Consider the following 20,956-nt stretch of genomic DNA (forward strand, 5'->3'; position numbering starts at 1 on the left):
GCCTGTAGTCAGCTGGGATAGGCTCCAGCTTGCCTGCGACCCTGTAGAACAGGATAAAGCGGCTAGAGATAATGAGATGAGATGAGATGAATGAGACATTCAAGCCACTCCCCCTTATTCATGCCCCTATATCTCAAAAACTAACAGAGATGTAAGGCTGAAATTTTACACATTCTTTAGTGGAACTAATGACATTAAGCTTTGAAAGTATGAAGCAAATCTGACATGGCCAGCTGGGAGACCTTTGGTGAAATCACATGGATTGACCTTCAGATAGCTCCGGAAGAGTGACGCCCTCCCTGCACTGACCAATGGCATGATGAAGCAGCGCTCAGGCACCGCCCACATTCAGGACGCAAAGCAGAGAGCTCCAGCTGCAGCACTTATACTCCCACACACACACCATCAGACACTCTGTCTCACACACACACACCCACTATCGCACTCTCTCACACACACATCCTGTGACTGGATTTAAATGGCGACGTTTCTGACTTTCTGCATTTTAATCACCATATTTTTTCCAAATGTAAGTATTTTACTTGACTTTAAAGAAGAAAAGGGATTCGAAGTCGAAAAGAATAGAAAACTGTTTTCTTTTGATGTTTGTCTGGGTCTCTCTCTCTCAACAATGTAGCACTCATGTAAAACTTTCAGAGGGTTGGTTGGAATTCCCCAATAACCATGACAACGTATGCTCGAGTCTCCTGTTTGTTTGATCTTTGTTTTTAGTGTCATTTTATTTTTGCACAGTATATAAAAACATTTTTGTTTGGTTGGTTATTTTATTTAGTTAATTTGTTTTGTTTGTATGCTTGTTTTAGTATCTTGTGCTGTGCATGGTGCCCCTTTCACTTCACTTTTTTTTAATGACTTCAGAAAGACAATACCCTTTGACCTCTTTCATGTTATTAAATTTCTAGGTTTATAGGATCATAGGCTTGGATCCCATCTCATTATCTCTAGCCGCTTTATCCTTCTACAGGGTCGCAGGCAAGCTGGAGCCTATCCCAGCTGACTACGGGCGAAAGGCGGGGTACACCCTGGACAAGTCGCCAGGTCATCACAGGGCTGACACATATGCCGCTTTTCCACTACAAACGCGGCTGAGTCAGGCTGAGCCGTGCCGTGCTGAGTCGGGCTGAGTCGAGCTGAGCGGGGCTGTTGGAGTTGCATTTCGACTACAACCGCGCTGAACCGTGCTGGCTGGAAGTGGGTGGACGCATTGGGTGGAGTTAGCGAAAGTGGGTGGACATCAGGTGATGTCGTTAAGCGGCGCAAACAGTGACATCAGTGAGCTTTTAAGCGGTAGTCTCACGACCCGAATAGTAAACAATAAACATGGAGGACATGGAGTCGTTAGTGTTGCTGGTCTTGGTGCTGTGGCTTGTTGTCACTGACAATGCGGACAGATACTGGCAAGAGCGTATAGATGAGGCGAGGCGCATAAGGCTTCAGAAATTCTCATAATTCGTAATTCTTCTCCTTCCGGGTTTGCGGTGTTTACAGATCCCAGCGCGCTCGCGGGGCGTGTGTGGGCATGTGAGGACACTCCTCCTCACCAATCAGTGCACAGGGGAGTGTCTGCTCACGCCCCCAGCCTCACTCGGCTCGCTTCAGCCCGCTTCAGCCCCACTCCAAAACGGTGCGAGTTTTAGGGGCTAAGCAGGGCTGAAGCGAGCTGAGTCGTGCTGGTTTTTGGTAGTCGAAACGCGAGCCGTGTCGGGCTGAAGCGAGCTGAAGTGAGCTGAAAAAGGGCCAATAGACACAGACAACCATTCACACTCAATTTAGAGTCACCAGTTAACCTAACCTGCATGTCTTTGGACTGTGGGGGAAACCGGAGCACCCGGAGGAAACCCACGCGGACACGGGGAGAACATGCAAACTCTACACAGAAAGGCCCTCGCCGGCCACGGGGCTTGAACCTGGACCTTCTTGCTGTGAGGCGGCAGCGCTAACCACTACACCACCGTGCCGCCCAGGCTTGGATCCGACTACACGTTATTTTGGTCTGACATGATCATCACCATTGTCAAGCTTAGGCAGTCATGCCATGTCTTGGTAGGGAGACTGGCAACACTCCATGTTTTATTTTTCCAACCCTGTCCAATAATTCTCTCTTCCATGTCGTCAGTGACTGAGGTGCCTCAAAGAACTGTCAGTCATGACTATTATGGAACATACCGTATGTGTTGTCAGAGTAGGTGATAAAATGCAAAAAATTGCAGACATGCTAGACTACTTTGATTAGATCACGTGCCAAGGCTTGTTCATCATTCCTGTCTTACCTGACATTAATATTTGGGTCTGAAGCTGGAAATTTGTCTGCCAAAATCAGGCTCAATTTCATCTGTGGCCGCTTATCCTGTCCTACAGGGTCACAGGCAAGCTGGAGCCTATCCCAGTGGGGTACACCCTGGACAAGTCGACAGGTTTGTCCTGTCAGCAGGGCTGACACAGAGACAAACAACCATTCACACTCATGTTCACACCTACGGTCAATTTAGAGCCTTTGGACTGTGGGGGAAACCGGAGCACCCGGAGGAAACCCACACAGACATGGGGAGAACATGCAAACTCCACACAGAAAGGCCCTTGCCGGCTGCTGGGCTCGAAGCAAGAAGGTCCTGGGTGTGAGGCGACAGTCCTAACCACTACACCACTGTGCCGCCCCGTGGAGTTAGATCAATAAAATATATTTTTTTTAAATGTGGTTTTGTTTTCTGCCTATTTTGAACCATTGTGCAGTTTCACCTAACTTTCCAGTGTGACTTCATCGAATATTTAAGAATGTAAAATAATAAAATATTTTCACATTATTCACAACTGACAGCGCTGTTTTCTTGAACACAGCCCAGTTATGCTGTTAAAATGAAGACTGAAAACATGTCGTAGTGCCTTAACAGTACAATTCAATTCAAGGTGACTTTTTTTTTTTAAAGTTATTCCACGAAATTGAGTCATACCTGAGCTGATAGCCAACGAGGCATGTAGCACTGAGTTGGCTATAAGCCATGTACGAGGAGACTGAGTTGAATAACTGTTTTATTATATCCACATTCACTGGATTTTTGAGAAACGGAGCATTTTTTTTCTCTTATTTATCGAATTTGCAAAAAATAAAACTTATGACAAAATAAATTCCACTTAGAATGTAAACAAACTGGTGAAATGACGGCATCAATTTGTGAAAAATACTGTAATAGTTCTTAAATTAAAAAGACACATTCTTACCATCTCATACTTTTATTCCATATTTTGTTGCTTTTTTTATTTTCGAGTAGTTTTTTTTTTTTTTTAATTTTGTCCTATGTTGGCTCAGCAACACATTCTGCCATTTTGTTTTTCTTCTTCTTTAGGGTTTTTTTGGCGGTTGGCAAGCCAACTTAAAGGTGCATTACTGCCGAGTGTGGAACAGGAGACATTGGGAGGGGGAAAAAATACAACTATATTCTTTTAGCTATTTCTGTTATCAAGTATTTAAAAGAAACAAAATGATATATCTGACTTGACGTGCTTTGCCATTTTTTTTTCTCTACTCACGTTATATGAGCTGATAGCCTCGTAATAGAGTAGCCAATCAGAACATGAGGTTGCTCATATCCAGTGAATGTGGATAGAAGAATGTTTTAGATTGGGTGAGTAAATGGCAAATTAGACTAATAACCATAATAAGTAAATAATAGTGGTTAGTTTATCATTTAATTTACAATAAATCCCATTACTCTTGGCTGTTTCTTGACAATCATGGCACTGAAATTAACTTTTTTCTTTAACTGCTTAAGTATTTATGCATCAGGACAGGATTGTTAAAGTATGAATGTATTTTTGTATGAACAGGTACTCTGGGTTGAAGCTGATACAGCAGAGCCTAGAGTGCTTCATCGACAGAAAAGAAGCTGGATCATCCCTCCAAAGAAGCTGTTTGAGAATGTGGATTATACCAAAGAAGATTTTATTGCTAAAGTGAGTATTTATACCGTCAAAGGCATTACCTTACTATATGGATAGTTATTACATGATATAATTACACCCTTACTTCTTATGAAGCAAACAGGCTGCATTGAAATTCTTACATTAAATGTTTTTAAAGGCACTACTACGACTACTATTATAAATACCTTGTGTGTTGTTGACCCATACGTATATGTGTAACACAGGATAAAGGTTTGCATCCGGCTAAATATCCTGTAGTTCCTCCTTTTGTGCTCACAAAACTCAAAGTATCGACTTTAACTTTTCAACGAGTCAAACGTAATAAAGTGAGCTGGAAATGATTTGATTTAAAGCAGAAGGATACATATTTTTACAGAATTTCTAATTGTTTAAATGAAGAGTAAAAGCCTCTAAATGCTCTCTCGGAGGAAGTTGTTGCGTCAAACGGTTGCAAATAGCTCGAACTGTAGTTTTGCAATGAGGTTTTGGCCTACATGTGTTTCTGTACAGTGTAATCATCTGTTACTTCCGTGTTTTGTTGTTCTTCGTGTTGAGCACAGTACAACCGACTAGAATCAGTCAGTGCAGCTGAAACAAACAGTAGTCTACTCATTTATTTAAAACTTATCAGAATTTAGCTGAGTACCAAGGACATGAAGAAGGGTGCATTCAGATTCTTCATGATACCATCGTTTCCACTTTGATGCCAAATTAAACGATATGATAAAAAATATCGTATAAAGATGCTTGAAGGAATTTCTATGATGCTTTTTATAAATAAATGGATATCAAAATATCATGGTATTAGACATATATCTCAGAAAACCTCAAACTTATAAAATTCACATTGTGATGAATTATCATCAGATTGTTCAGCCTTGTGCCAAAATTATACAGTGGTATCACTTTTTATTCTATCCACATTCACTGGATATGAGCAGTTGTGCACTCTGATTGGCTACTCTACTCCAAGGATATCAGCTCATATACCATGAGAAGAGAGAAACAAAATGGTGGAGCATGTTGCTGAACCAACCGAGGATGAAATAAAAACTCGACTCGAAAGCAAAACCCTAAAAAAAGCAACAAAATATGGAATGAAAGTATTTGGTGGTAAGAATGTGTATTTAAAAAAATATATATTTTTCAAGAATTATTATTCTCGCATTTTTTCACAAATTGCTATCATCATTTTGCTGGTTTGTTTACATTCTAAGCAGAAATGATTGTCAGACATGTTGTATAAAGCTTTTATTTATTGAATTTGCAAAAAAAAATAATGTTCTGTTTCTCAAAATCCAGTGATTGTGGATAGAATAAAACAGTTATTCCACTTAATCTCATTGTACATGGTTTATAGCTATCAGGTCATGTATGACTCGATTTTGCGCAATAACTGTGAATTGCACTTGGCAATTTAAGTAAATATGAAGAAAATTAGCATTTATGAGATTTTTGTTTTGCCTGTAAAAGTATTAAACATGGAAATAAGTGTGAAATTAAGCTACTGAAATTAAGGGACATTATGCAATTCAAGGAAGTGTTTAATTTTGCATACAGGACATGCAGAATTTAATATTTTCCCATTAAAAATGAGATGTCTTTTGTGCCTTGTCCACAAATGAGTTGTATTCCCACAAAATCTCATCTCATCTCATTATCTCTAGCCGCTTTATCCTGTTCTTAGAATAATCTTGTTCTCAGGCAAGCCGGAGCCTATCCCAGCTGACTACGGGCGAAAGGCGGGGTACACCCTGGACAAGTCGCCAGGTCATCACAGGGCTGACACATAGACACAGACAACCATTCACACTCACATTCACACCTACGCTCAATTTAGAGTCACCAGTTAACCTAACCTGCATGTCTTTGGACTGTGGGGGAAACCGGAGCACCCGGAGGAAACCCACGCGGACACGGGGAGAACATGCAAACTCCACACAGAAAGGACCTCGCCGACCACGGGACTCGAACCCAGACCTTCTTGCTGTGAGGCGACGGCGCTAACCACTACACCACCGTGCCGCCCCTTCCCACAAAATAAATAAATTAAATTCTAGCAGGAGGTGCTTGTACATAAATGGCAGCTATGAAGTGTAATTCTATCTGCTAGAGTCAGAATGAGCTGTAGATGTTTGCTTTGCTGTCTTTTTACAACAAAAACACAACAGCTCTATTTAGTGTATCAACAACTAAAGCGGATAGAAAAGTGAGTAGTCTGTTGTCTAGCTGGAGGACAAACTTCAGTCTGTTTCCTGCTACTGGCCCAAATTTGAGTCCCAAAGCTCATGACAGGTCACTAAATAGTATGTCAGAATAGGACACTGTTATAGGTTTGATCCAGAAGGGAACCATCAGGGCCTTCTAGACCTTCAGAGAAGACCCAAACATATCAGCATTTCAAATGTTATATTTAATTTCTGTCATAATTTCATTATAATTATTCTCTTCTAATTCTAATTTGGCCTAATTTTCTGTCAAATGTGCTTCAGAAATGAAAGGGTTACTGCCCAGAAAACATTGAAATCGAGTTATCCAGTGAGATTGTTTTTGGTTTGTTGTCTCTAGGCTGAGAAGAGTTTAGAGTTACTCACTCATTGGTTAGGACTTCATTGCCAGGACAGAAGGCCATGGCAATGTATGTTTATGTAGGAAGTGACAGATGAATTAACCAATCAGATTTTGATTTATAGTGGGGGGGCCAAAAATTTATTGCCCTCAGCCTTCTCGAATGCCAATGTTAGCTTAACCACGACTCAGCGCAGCAGTGAAGTCACCTTCCAGCTGGTGTAACATTCATCATTAGCGTTAGTGAATGCGAATAAAGTGGTCAAGCCAGTGCTATCGAGAGCAAGTAGCACAGGCTAACGATCGAGAAACTAAGATTTCTGTCTCCAGACTCTTCCATGCTGCACGCTTGCCACAGTATTTTTCATTTGGACTTAAGTACGGTATTCATTTCCCGGTGTAATTTACTTAATTACTTTTAAAATCAACACTGACAACTACATACAATGGAGTGACCTGACAGCCTGCTGCTAATCCCTTACAAAATCCTTTGCCCTGTTGCTTTTTTTGGTGTCTGGTGAAGTTTTGGCTGAGCTCAAGTCCCAGCTCTAATAGTAACAGTTCGCCACTGGTTTGATGACACCATAAAAGGTCATACTATTGTTCCGTATTATACTATTTAGTCAGATGTTCTTTGGGACAAAGCCCTTAATTGCCAGCTGTTCTTGAAAACTAATAGCATTCGGCTGCTTTGAAAGGGCAGTGCAGAACTAGTATAGAAGACTGAGAACAGACACTTTAATGGCTATTTAATGGCTGCAGGTATTACACTCCAAAATGCATAATCTTTAGTAAAACATTGCAGTTAGTGTATTCCTGAATGTCTGAGATCCAGAGCAAACAGAAGTTAGCATTTTGATATTATATTGAAGTTGATCATTATTTTATTTTCATCTCATCTCTAGCCGCTTTATCCTGTTCTACAGGGTCGCAGGCAAGCTGGAGCCTATCCCAGCTGACTATGGGCGAGAGGCGGGGTACACCCTGGACAAGTCGCCAGGTCATCACAGGGCTGACACATAGACACAGGCAACCATTCACACCTACGGTCAATTTAGAGCCACTAGTTGTCCTAACCTGCATGTCTTTGGACTGTGGGGGAAACCGGAGCATCCGGAGGAATCCCACGTGGACACGGGGAGAACATGCAAACTCCACACAGAAAGGCCCTCGCCGGCCACGGGGCTCGAACCCAGACCTTTTTGCTGTGAGGCGACAGCGCTAACCACTACACTACCGTGCCGCCCCTTATTTTATTTTAAGTCCTGTTATTTTGCCAACAAATACAATTTCCCATTTAAAAAAAAAAAGATCCAAATTACATTTTTGTGTTTATAGGTACTTTTAACATTGTGGAACGCCCACAAAATGAGTTGGTTTTGATTGAATGATGTTACACCCATATATGTTATGTGTTTGATTTCAGATCCGATCGGATGAAGAGGTCAGGACAAATATTACATATTCTCTAATAGGACCTGGAGTGGATCAGGGATTATTCACAGTCAACCCAAAGACTGGCTTTGTCCAGATCCATGGCATCTTGGATAGAGAGAAGACCGCGGAGTATAAAGTGAGTGTATCCTCTGCATGGCTGTAAGCAGCATCACATTTTCTGTCATGATAGTTAAGGTAGTGATTTATTTGGATTACTGAAAATAATGCAAATGTTTATAACAGAGATATTTAGTGTTGTGTTTTTTGTTTGTTTGTTTTTTTTTGGTCGTAATATGGCAGCATGGTGGTGCACTGAATGGATACTAATAACCAGATTAACTTTAAAGCAGATGCTTATTTCAGCATTTTTCTTCACTGTCAGAAAACTTTCATTTCAATCACAAAATGTATTGTATATTTTAATGTATGTCTACTACTATTTTTAATTTTTCTATTTTTTAATATAATTTTGTTCAGCTCATTAACAGACAAGTTGGTTGCATTGTATTGTCGTCTATGGGAGTGGTTCTCCAAATATTAGCAACCAGGGATCAGTTTAAATGTACAATAACTCGTTCATGCATCTTGGTACATAATGCAGTCAGTCAAATATTTATTCAAGTAGTAGTCTCATTAGCGGCGGCACGGTGGTGTAGTGGTTAGCGCTGTCGCCTCACAGCAAGAAGGTCCTGGGTTCGAGCCCCGGGGCCGGCGAGGGCCTTTCTGTGTGGAGTTTGCATGTTCTCCCCGTGTCCGCATGGGTTTCCTCCGGGTGCTCCGGTTTCCCCCACAGTCCAAAGACATGCAGGTTAGGTTAACTGGTGACTCTAAATTGACCGTAGGTGTGAATGGTTGTCTGTGTCTATGTGTCAGCCCTGTGATGACCTGGCGACTTGTCCAGGGTGTACCCCGCCTTTCTCCCGTAGTCAGCTGGGATAGGCTCCAGCTTGCCTGCGACCCTGTAGAAGGATAAAGCGGCTAGAGATGATGAGATGAGATGAGTCTCATTAGCTCATCCAGCTGACAGGTGATGAGCTTATGCCGTCATGTGCTGTCTGTCATCCATCCGTCATCATCCATGTTTCACAAAAATCACTTCTGTCTCAATTCTTCACCAATTTTTATTCTTTTTGGCAGGAGGGTAGATCTGCCTGGGGTGCATATGGCTTTTACCCAAATTTGCATAATTGCAATTAATAATTAATATATGGAGTAATTAATCAATCCCTAATGAGCAGTTTCCACACAAATCGCTTCTTCTCACTCAATTCTTCACCGATTTTGATTATTTCTGGCATGAAGATAGGGGTATCGAGGGTGCATATAACTTCTACCCAAATTTGCTTAATTACAATTATTAATGAAGTTATGGAAGAATTAAGCCTTAACAGTTCAATAAAAATTGCTTCTTGGTCAATTCCTCACCATTTTGGATTCTTTCTGGCAAATAGGTCGGTATTACAAGGGTGGATATAGCTTCTATATGTAGCTTGTATATAGTATGTATATAATGGCTTGCAACATTTATTGCACAGGGTGGCCCACTTTAGATCATTCCTTCTGGATTAGACGGGGCTGGAGTGAGCTACACAGGCATTTAAGGCTTGTTTATACATGCCTTAATGCTTCGATTCCTGAACTTTCCACTCATAGAACCCATTTTTATTAAAATTATCATTCGACTGATATATATTGAGATTTGGATTAAACCCATTTAATCTAGACAAACCAACTACTAGCAATAAGAATTCACTAATAAACATCATTTTTGATAATGGTAGGCTGTGATGCATGATGGCGTATTTAGGCCAGGGCGGCACGGTGGTGTAGTGGTTAGCACTGTTGCCTCACAGCAAGGCAAGTTTATTTATATAGTGCATTTCATACACAGTGGCAGTTCAACGTGCTTTACAGAGGTAAAGGCAAAACAGTAAACAATAGAAAATAAAATTACATAAAGTAAAGGGGGAAGAAGAGAGAAAAATAAAATAGAAGAATTAAACAATAGTAGAAATAAAGTAATAAAATGAAGTAAAAGTTCAATAAAAAACAGCAGAATAAAATGGAATAAAAGTTAAGTAAAGTTTAAGACATGCAAAGATGATATTTATCAGTTAGCAGAAAGCATCTGAGAACAGCTTGGTCTTTAATCTAGATTTGAAGCTGCCAACAGCAGGAGCATTTTTAATGTCCTCTGGGAGTTGGTTCCATAGCTGTACTGCACAGTAGCTAAAAGCTGCTTCACCACACTTTGTTTTAACAACAGGTTTTACCAGTAAATTTTGCTGCTGCGATCTGGTAGATCTGATTGGGTTAGGCCGCTGCAACATATCAGAGAGGTAATTGGGCCCTGTACCATTTAGAGATTTGTACACCAGCAGCAATGCTTTAAAGTCAATTCTGTAGCTTACTGGAAGCCAGTGAAGGGACCTTAGAATTGGAATAATGTGCTCTGTTCTTTTTGTTCATGTGAGAACCCTCGCTGCTGCATTTTGAACCAGCTGAAGTTGTTTGATGGTCTTTTTTGGCAGGCCTGTGAAAAGGCCATTGCAGTAGTCAACCCTACTAGAGATGAAGGCATGTATAAGGTTTTCCAGATCATTTTTTGACACAAGTCCTCTTAGTTTGGAAATGTTTTTTAGATGATAAAATGCCGATTTAGTGATTGCTTTCATGTGACTGTCAAAGTTTAGCTCGCTGTCAATGAAAACAAGATTTTTAACCATATCTTTTGTTTTAATCCCCTTTGTGTCAAGAATAGTGGTAATCCTGAGTCTTTCATCTTTTTTCCCCAAATAGAATTACTTCTGTTTTATCTGTGTTCAGCTGAAGAAAATTTTGTGACATCCAGTTGTTGATTTGGTCGATCCACTGGTAGTCATTCACGGGGGGCATAATCATTAGGTGATAGATCAAAATAAATTTGGGTGTCATCTGCATAGCAGTGATACAAAATTGAGTTGTTCTTGATAATTTGTCCAAGTGGGAGCATATAAAGGTTGAATAGTAATGGTCCAAGGATCGACCCCTGTGGGACACCACAGGTCAAGGACATTGATGTTGAGGTACAATTTCCCATGGTAACAAAGAAGCTTCTATCTTTTAAGTATGATTTTAACCAATTGATAACTTTACCAGTCAACCCAACCCAGTGTTCAAGTCGATATAGCAGTATGTTGTGATGAATAGTATCAAAAGCTGCACTGAGGTCCAGTAACACCAGGACCGATGTTTTGCCTCCATCAATATTAAGACGCATGTCCTTTATAACTTTAATCAGCGCTGTTTCAGTGCTGTGATTGGCACGAAATCCTGACTGAAAGTTATCAAAACAGCTGTTTGATATCAAGAAGGCAGTTAATTGATTGAAGACAATTTTTTCAAGGATTTTCCCAATGAATGGTAGATTTGATATTGGCCTGTAGTTGTTCAATACTGAAGCATCCAGATCAGACCTGGGCATTTTACGGCCCGCAGGCCGCATCCGGCCCTTTGGTTCATTCTGACCGGCCCGCGTAAGGTTAATTAGAAATTACAAAATAAACGTATTTTCTAATTTTACCTCATGCATGGACTGAATGTGCATTGCTTTTATTTTGAAGTTGTGTTCAACAAAAACGCAATGCGCGCGACATGAACATGACATGAAATCCCACGAAACCTAATCCCGCGATAACTACTTCCGTAATTTGTCCAGACCAACCACAAACTTGTATGTCATCCTTCAAACGGTCCAGCCAATCACATAGTGCGACGTCACCAGCAGGTGCCGGAGCCCGAACCGATCTGTAGATCTGATACCTACACCGAATTGACTGATGATCATCTGTCAGCTGTGCTTCGCATCTCCACCTCAGACATTCAACCTGACTCTGATGCACTCGTTAAAGACCAACAGAGACTAGATTTCTCTCACTGAACAAATAAAAAACTGAAAAACACCAAATGAGGTGATTAGACTACAAATGTGGGCATCATTTATTATAATATGATGTATCTTGCTTGATATTTGGAGGAGAAAGACAATATTGTGATGTCTTTATTGTGTTTTGGGGTGAATGTGACTGAAAAAAAAATAGTACAGACGTTCACATTTTGTTAACCATTGTTTTGGGAAATTTGATTGAATAAATGACATTTTTTTGTAAGGCAACCTCGTTTTTTCCATACTCTTACCAGTCTTAGCAGCTTGTAAAAACAATGTTATTTATTGTTTTATATAAAGAAATACAATTAACATTATGCAGAATTTAGTTCAGCCTTTTGGTCCGGCCCTCCACAAAATTTTCTGTTTCTCATGTGGCCCCATGGAAAAAATAATTGCCCACCCCTGATCCAGATTATTCTTTTTAAGTAGGGGCTTTACAATGGCTTTTTTCAGGGACACAGGAAAAATGCCAATCTCTCGGGATGTATTTATGATCTGAAGCACATCTGTAATTATGAAGTGAAGAACAGACTTAAAGTTGGTGGGTAGAATGTTCAATTCAGATGTTGAGGAACTGAGATTTTGTACGTTTTTTTTCAAGAGTCTCATAATCAATCAAACAAAATTCTGACATTGTGTTGAAATTGTCTGTCTGTGTCACTGGTGATTGTAGCTTTTCAGTTATTTGCAACTGAGATATATTATGAGCAATATTCTGCCGTATTTTATCAATTTTACCTTTGAAGAAGGATGCAAACTCATTGCATTTATTAACTGAGAGAAGTTCAGGTGCTAATTGTGGTAGGGGATTAGTTAGCTTCTCTACTGTTGAAAATAGCACATGGGCATTGTTCATATTCCTGTTCATGATGTTGGAGAAGAGACTGTCTTGCTTTACCAATTTCATAATTATATTTACAAAGCATCTCTTTATGGATTTGATAATGGATGTGAAGTTTAGATTTGCGCCATTTTCTTTCAGTCTTCCTACATTCTCTCTTTAGCAGTTTAACACCTGGGTATTGCTTCCATGGTGCTTTCTGCTTGTCATTGACTCTTTTTTTATTTTGAATGGAGCAATATCATCCATAATTTGGGTCACATTTAAATTAAAAATTTCCAGTAAGTCGTCTACAGAGTCTGACATTTTAGTTGAGATCCGTGAGAGAGCTTGCTCAAAGAGAACACGTGTTGTCGTTTATGACTCTCCTACCCATAGTCATTGAGCTGTTCTGAATGTGAGGGGACATAGAAACATCAGAGAAAACACAGAAATGATCAGATAAGGCCAGGTCAACAACAGTATTAGAAACAGTAAGACCCTTTGCGATAATGAGGTCAAGGGTATGACCACGAGAGTGGGTCGGCCCCTGTACATGTTGTACTAGGTTGAAGTTGTCAATAAGTGCAAGTAGTTCTCTGGCATAAGTGTTTTCAGTATTATCTACATGCAAGTTAAAATCCCCAGATATAATAAGACGGTCAAACTCTAAGCAAATGACTGACAACAGTTCACCAAACTCTTCCAGAAAAACTTTGGCTGAATGTCTCGGAGGCCTGTAAATAGTTAATAACTATGTTAGGAGAGCATGTAACAAGTGCACATAAGTGTTCAAAGGATGTAAAATCACCAAGTGAGGATTGTTTACATTGAAAAGAGGCTTTGAATATATTTGCGACCCCTCCACCTTTCCCATGTCGGGTAGCATTCATGAAATTAAAATTTGGGGGAGCTGCTTCAATAAGGGTGGTAGCACTCTTTTTGCTTGAGCCAGCCATGTTTCAGTTAGAAGCAAAAAATCAAGATTGTGTTTGCAAATAAGATCATTAATTAAAAATGACTTGTTTGAAAGTGATCTAACGTTCAGAAGAGCTAGCTTTAGAGAAAGTCTAGAAGTAATATCTGCTTGGGCACTCTGATGTTTTGAAACAGGAAGAAGACTAGACTGGTTTACCCCCTGGGTTAAATATGCTCTGTTTTCTATTTCTTAACACAGGAATAGAGAATGGCATAGGCATACTGGGTCCCAGCTTGTTTTCAAAACTACACCCAATGCAGGGACCCACAGCACATCATACAAGACTGTCTGTATATTCCATGAGGTTGGGAGGGGGAAGGATTGGAGATGTCATGCATTTTTTAGATGGTGAAAAAGATTGGCAGCCAGCTGAAAGTCCTGGGCGAACACAGTTCAGTCTGTTGGTTGATTTTCGATGAACTGGGTACACTGCTTGTCGCAAATGATTTGGGTTGGAAAAAGAGAGTGCAGCCATTGGCAGCAATCTCTGCATACTTTTAGGGAAATCCATGCAGGGGGGAGACGGGGATGGTACAACAAAGTCAGAAGAGCGAGACTGAGATTGGGACTTTGGTGAGGTCTTTGTGAGTGTCTCTGTGGTCTGGGTTCGAGCAAGAAGGTCTGGGTTCGAGCCCCGTGGCCGGTGAGGGCCTTTCTGTGCGGAGTTTGCATGTTCTGTCCGTGTGGGTTTCCTCCGGGTGCTCTGTTTTCCCCCACAGTCCAAAGACATGCAGTTTAGGTTAACTGGTGACTCTAAATTGACCGTGAGTGTGAATGGTTGTCTGTGTCTGTGTGTCAGCCCTGTGATGACCTGGCGACTTGTTCAGGGTGTACCCTGCCTTTCGCCCGTAGTCAGCTGGGATAGGCTCCAGCTTGCCTGCGACCCTGTAGAACAGGATAAAGCGGCTACAGATAATGAGATGAGATATTTAGGCCACTTTAGGTTAAAAATAAATAATGGTGCTGTAGCGGGGGTAATATTCAGAGGAGCAGAAAAAAAAACTGAATTTATTTGAGATCATCAAGTCATAAATTTGTGAGGATGAAAAAACAGAAATTTCAAGATTAAAAATTGACAAATTCAGGAGAAAAAACTTGGAATCTTTTGTCTTGAAAAAAAATTTTTTTTTTTTGGATTTGCACGTCATTCTATACAGTCACCACTGGGAAAAACTATTTAAAAGGAAAAGCTCATCTGGCTGTAAGCCAGGCCAGATGAACTTATGCGATCACACGTTTTCTGTCCATTGTCTGTCCGTTGCCGTCATCGTTGGTCCACAATTTTCAAAAATCATTACTCCTCCTGCAGGATTGATCAGATTTTGGTCAAGCTCACGTACAATGTTCCCCAGGCCCCAGGTGGGTGTGCATAAAAATTGTCAAGATGGTGGTGCCACCTGTCATATTTACGATTTTATGGGCGTCTGAAATTTTTGGGTGACTCGTCACATTAAACACTACTCTTCGTAAACTACTGAGACGTTTTCTCTGAAACTCATCCAGAAGATTCTAAAGACATATTCCAACAAGCGTTCACCAGGTGGCGCCACCTGCTATGGATGCGGCTACACAGGGGTCACATGCAATTTCACAAAAATCACTACTCCTCCTACAGGATTGATCGGATTTCAAACTAGCACACAACAAAAGTGGCCGGTAGGAGCTACAGCCTCGTTGCAGCTATTTTTTTAAATTATAATTTTAACCAGGGCGGCACGGTGGTGTAGTGGTTAGCGCTGTCGCCTCACAGCAAGAAGGTCCTGGGTTCGAGTCCCGGGGCCGGCGAGGGCCTTTCTGTGTGGAGTTTGCATGTTCTCCCCGTGTCCGCGTGGGTTTCCTCCGGGTGCTCCGGTTTCCCCCACAGTCCAAAGACATGCAGGTGAGGTTAACTGGTGACTCTAAATTGACCGTAGGTGTGAATGTGAATGGTTGTCTATGTGTCAGCCTTGTGATGACCTGGCGACTTGTCCAGGGTGTACCCCGCCTTTCGTCCGTAGTCAGCTGGGATAGGCTCCAGCTTGCCTGTGACCCTGTAGAAGGATAAAGTGGCTAGAGATAATGAATGAATGAATGAATTTTAACCAGCCTATAATTATTCAAGAAGAGCGAGAGAAAATATGGCAGGTATTAAATTGTCAGAAATCCATTTCTGCCATTTTTCTTTAAAAAAAAAAAAAAAAATTCACACACTGGGACCATTTACAGTAGCTAATCCAACCAGAAAACCCAGAGGAAACTGACATGGCATTGATGCGAGGAGTACTATGCCATACCACGCCACCTGCTTGATAAAGATACTACAGTACACTGCAACAGTGATAAAAATGTATTGTACATTGTTTTATCAAGCTAAATTTTTGATAAAGAGACCTTTTAAAAATTGCTAAACAATCCCCATAAAAACCCATAAGTACAAACTGTGAATGCAGCTAAGCTGTACATGGCAACTGTAAGAGTTTACATACACATAGGTAAGTTAGAACTTGATGTAGTGGAATCGATTTTTATTTGAACCAGATGTACAGTTCATAAAAACATATATTATTCAAAAGGACAAAAATTGTTTCTTCACCCTAAATTTCATGATTTAACTTTTCGAAAAAATACATTCATAATCACCCATAGCACATGTCTGAGTCAGACAATGTGAACTAAAAATAAGAACTAAATGCACACTGACTGAAGCAAGTTAGGATCAGGAAACATCAGTATCGCATGCTTTATAGAATGTGATATACAATAGATGGTGAGAATATGGGCTTGATATCAAGTTGTTTTCTTCTTGCAAACGTGAAGCACTTATTGTATATGAATGTTGTGTGCATGTGTGTGCATTTTCATTTAGCTCAAAGGAAGAGCTACGCTAAGCAATGGAGAGCTTGCTGAAAAGGACATCGATTTGAATATCATCGTTCTAGACCAGAATGACAACCCCCCTGTGTTTAACATGGAGGTGATTGGGTCTGTTGATGAACTCAGTGCTGAAGGTACATGGATATTTTTTTTTTATTTTTCATGATTCACAGTAAGAATTGGTTGTGTCATCATCTGTGTTACCCCAAGATGTAATTTATCACAATATTAATATTGCATTAACATATCACCCAGACCTATTTTCTACAATTTTATTTGGAAAAAGGAAAATATAACTCTCATATTCTCTGATAAACGTATGGTATAATCTTCAGTTTAATCATTAATACTATTTCTTCCAGGCACCTACGTAATCGTAATCACAGCCACTGATGCGGACGAGCAAGGCACAGAACGTTCAAGAATTTCCTACGAAGTTGTACAACAGGAGCCAGCTGGAGTGATGATGTTCAAGGTCGAGAGATCATCTGGTCAAATCATTGTCAAAATGAACACACTGGACCGAGAGGTGAGAGTGTCGATCACAAAATGGCAAATGTAACACTGAATCACAATCATGAGTCAAAAGTTATGCTGTAAGCTACATATCAGAAACAGAATCCTGTTTGAGGAAAAAAATGAGCGAGAAACATTTTATTTATTTATTTTTTTTTAGAATCCCAGCACTATAAAGGGCTTACTTATAAAGTCAGCTCCAGAATTATTGGCATCATTGATAACGATTATGAAAAAATGTATCTATGGTGAATGAGCTATATCTCATGTTAAAAATAGGAGGGAAATATAATCTTTACCTGAAATAAATTGATTCTAAGAAATGTATATATTTATTCTATCCACATTCACTGGATATGAGTAGTCGCGCACTCTGATAGCCTAGTCACAGAGTAGCCAATCAGTTCATATGCCATGAGCAGAGAAAAACAAAATGGCAGTGTGTTGCTGAACCAACTGAGGATGAAATAAAAACTCTACTTGAAAACAAAAACCCCCAAAAATACAAAAAAAATGGAATAAAAGTATTTGATGGTAAGAATGTCGTGCCCCCCCCCAAGAATTATTATCTGCTTTGGACATAATGTGTACAGTTGTACACATGAAGTTCCATAGCATTTTTCCTTGTGTCCAAAGGGATTATTATCGTAATTTTCACAAATTGCTAATGTCATTTCGCCGGTTTGTTTACATTCTAAGCGGAAATGATTTTGTTGGACATTTTGTAGTGTTTTTATTTATCGAATTTGCAAAAAAAATTGCTCTGTTTCTCAAAATCCAGTGAATGTGGGCATAATAAAATGGTTATTCCACGAACTTGAGTCGTACATGGCTTTTAGCCAACTCGATGCCAAGTGCCTCGTCGGCTATCAGCTCATGTACAACTTGAATTTGTGGAACAACTGTTAAATATTTCATGCTAAAAATATGAGGGAAATATAACTGATTCTAAAAAGTGTGTGTATGTGTGTGTACACATGCACACATCCCTGTCAGTAAAGGCCAGATTTAACACTTCATAAAAGTGTTACCATAGCATAGTACCAGAAAGATATCAACTTATTCCATGGTGGTTCCATTATTGAGGTATCAAAGTGTCATGCGCGTTAAATTCTACGGAAAACGAATGCATCCGAACATGTTCGACTCATGACAGTCAATTTGTCAAAGTGGCAAGTGAACATTACTGACCCTCTTTAACAAATCTAACGTTGCAAAAAGATCCAAAATGCAAGGTAATTAACACTGGACAAGTCTTGCAGTGACTACTATTAGCAAGTAACAAATTATGCATGAAAAATGGACCATGTCTTTCCAGTTTTCTCCAGATCCAGGACAAATTTTGGAGTGATAAGAGGGAAACAAGCAATGCTTTGCTGTATAAATACACCAGTCAGACATAATATTATGACCACCTACAGGTGAAGTGAATAACTTTGATTATCTCATTACAATGGCACCTGTCAAGGGATGGGATATACTGTATTAGGCAGCAAGAGAAAAGCCAGTTCTTGAAGTTGATGTGTTGGAAGCAGGAAAAATGGGCAAGCATAAGGATCTGAGTGACTTTGACAAGAGCCAAATTGCGATGGTGAGATGACTGGGTCTGAGCATCTCCCAAATGGCGCATCTTGCGGGGTGTTCCTGGTATGCAGTAGTTAGTACCTACCAAAAGTGGTCCAAGGAAGGACAACTGGTGAACCAGCGACAGGGTCATGGGTGTTGAAGACTCATTGATTTGATTCACATGGGGCATGAAGGCTAGCACATATGGTCCAATCCCAATTTTAGCTAGCATTAGCTTTTTCAGCAGTTTGTGCTCCAGACAATAAAAGTCTGTATATAATGCGAGTGTATATATGTATGCGCGTTTTTCAACTTAAGATAAATTTCATATCTTCAAGCCAACATGTGATTATTTTTTTTTCTTTTTATTATGTGGACATTTTATGTGGACACATGTCAAAACAATTTGTCAAATTATGTCACACTTGTGAGTCTCAATGTTTCATTGTCGTTCATATGAAAAGTATAAGTGGAGTATTTCCCAGTAAAACACTTGTCGATGTAATGTGTGTGTAATTACCCACTAACCCAAATCGATGATTTTGTTAATTCACATGAACCTTTATTTAACTGACAAAAGTACCATGAAAACATTTTCAATAGTTTTACTGACCAACTTAATTGTATTTTGTAAATATAAACAAAGTTACCATTTGATCCTGCAACACACTGGAAAAAAAAGTCGCGTGTGGTGTGTTTTTATTTATTTATTGATTGATTGATTCATCCCCCCCCCAATTTCTTGCACAGGCACATGAAACGTACAAACTGATAATCACAGGTACAGACATGTACAAAAGCTCTTCATCATCTTCCCAAGACAAATCACTGACAGGAACAGGGACTGTGGTCATCACCCTTAATGATGTTAATGACAACATCCCCGTATTAGAGAAGCCCTATGTGAGTGTCTTTCTATGGATTCCTTTATTATGAACAACTAATATTTGTCTCATAATGAAGTAACTTGCTTTTATTTGTAGTAAAAATAAAGGAATGCTTTGGCCAAATCGAAACAGTGTTAACACTATCATAGACTAGCAAAACGCAGCACAAACAGCTGAACGCTGACCATGTGTTTGTGGTGTCTGCAGTACGAGGGGAGTGTGGAGGAGAACACCATAAATGTGGAAGTGATGCGGTTTTTGGCTATAGACAAGGATAAGATTCACACAGAAAACTGGGAGGCTGTATACACCATCATCTCAGGAAATGAGGCAGGTTACTTCAACATCAGCACAGACTCCCAAACTAACGAGGGTGTCCTGGTACTCATAAAGGTAAGCTCAGAAATTTGTAGTTAATGTGGTACAAAATAGGCAGATAAATTAATGAACACACACTATGCCATGTATAGGTTTGTAACAGTCGCTCTGAATGACACTTTTTGACTTCACATATGTACTGTAATGATGTGTGACTCAGAAGTGGATGGGTTCCCTTTTAACTCTGGTTCCTCTCAATTCTTTCTCATGCCTTCTCGATGAGTTTTTTTTTTTTTCCCTCACCACCGTTGCCTTTGAATTCTTTATTATGGATTTGAATTTAGGGTGGCATGGTGGTGTAGTGGTTAGCACTATTGTCTCACAGCAAGAAGGTTCTAGGTTCAAGCCCAGTGGCCAATGGGGGCTTTTCTGTGTGGAGTTTGCATGTTCTCCGTGTCTGCGTGGGTTCCCTCCGGGTGCTCCGGTTTCCCCCACAGTCCAAAGACATGCAGGTTAGGTTAATTGGTGGCTCGAAGTTAACCATAAGTGTGAATGGTTGTTTGTCTCTGTGTCAGCCCTGCGATAACCTGGCGACTTGTCTAGGGTGTACCCTTCCTCTCGCCCATAGTCAGCTGGGATAGGCTCCAGCTTGCCTGCGACCCTGCATAGGATAAGTGGTTACAGATAATTGATGGATTTGAATTTACTCTTCATCCATGGTTTCTGTAAATCTGCTTTGTGACAATGCCCATACAGATAAAACTGAGTCGATTTGAACTGTGGTGGCACAGATGACCCACTGACACACTGATCATCCTGAAATGTCTTAGCTCCTGGAATATAGTGGAAGCCTTTTGTGTAAATCTCATCTCATTATCTCTAGCCGCTTTATCCTGTTCTACAGGGTCGCAGGCAAGCTGGAGCCTATCCCAGCTGACTACGGGCGAAAGGCGGGGTACACCCTGGACAAGTCGCCAGGTCATCACAGGGCTGACACATAGACACAGACAACCATTCACACTTACATTCACACCTACGGTCAATTTAGAGTCACCAGTTAACCTAACCTGCATGTCTTTGGACTGTGGGGGAAACCGGAGCACCCGGAGGAAACCCACGCGGACACGGGGAGAACATGCAAACTC

At 40.4% G+C, this 20,956-nt stretch overlaps 1 protein-coding gene across 1 annotated transcript in view; it reads left to right on the plus strand.

Annotated features, from left to right (window-relative positions):
- The first annotated feature begins 401 nt into the window (after positions 1 to 401).
- Positions 402 to 20,956, plus strand: part of LOC132878976 (desmoglein-2-like protein) — a 41,620-nt gene continuing 21,065 nt past the window's right edge. Inside the window, exons 1-7 of the mRNA XM_060913700.1 lie at positions 402 to 529; positions 3,844 to 3,969; positions 7,934 to 8,080; positions 16,517 to 16,658; positions 16,887 to 17,053; positions 19,357 to 19,509; positions 19,701 to 19,886. Coding sequence (XP_060769683.1) covers positions 479 to 529; positions 3,844 to 3,969; positions 7,934 to 8,080; positions 16,517 to 16,658; positions 16,887 to 17,053; positions 19,357 to 19,509; positions 19,701 to 19,886 — 972 coding nt within the window. The 5' untranslated portion in view covers positions 402 to 478. The remainder of the gene's footprint in view (positions 530 to 3,843; positions 3,970 to 7,933; positions 8,081 to 16,516; positions 16,659 to 16,886; positions 17,054 to 19,356; positions 19,510 to 19,700; positions 19,887 to 20,956) is intronic.

This window comes from Neoarius graeffei, chromosome 1 (genome assembly GCF_027579695.1).
Source record: "Neoarius graeffei isolate fNeoGra1 chromosome 1, fNeoGra1.pri, whole genome shotgun sequence".
NCBI lineage: Eukaryota > Metazoa > Chordata > Actinopteri > Siluriformes > Ariidae > Neoarius > Neoarius graeffei.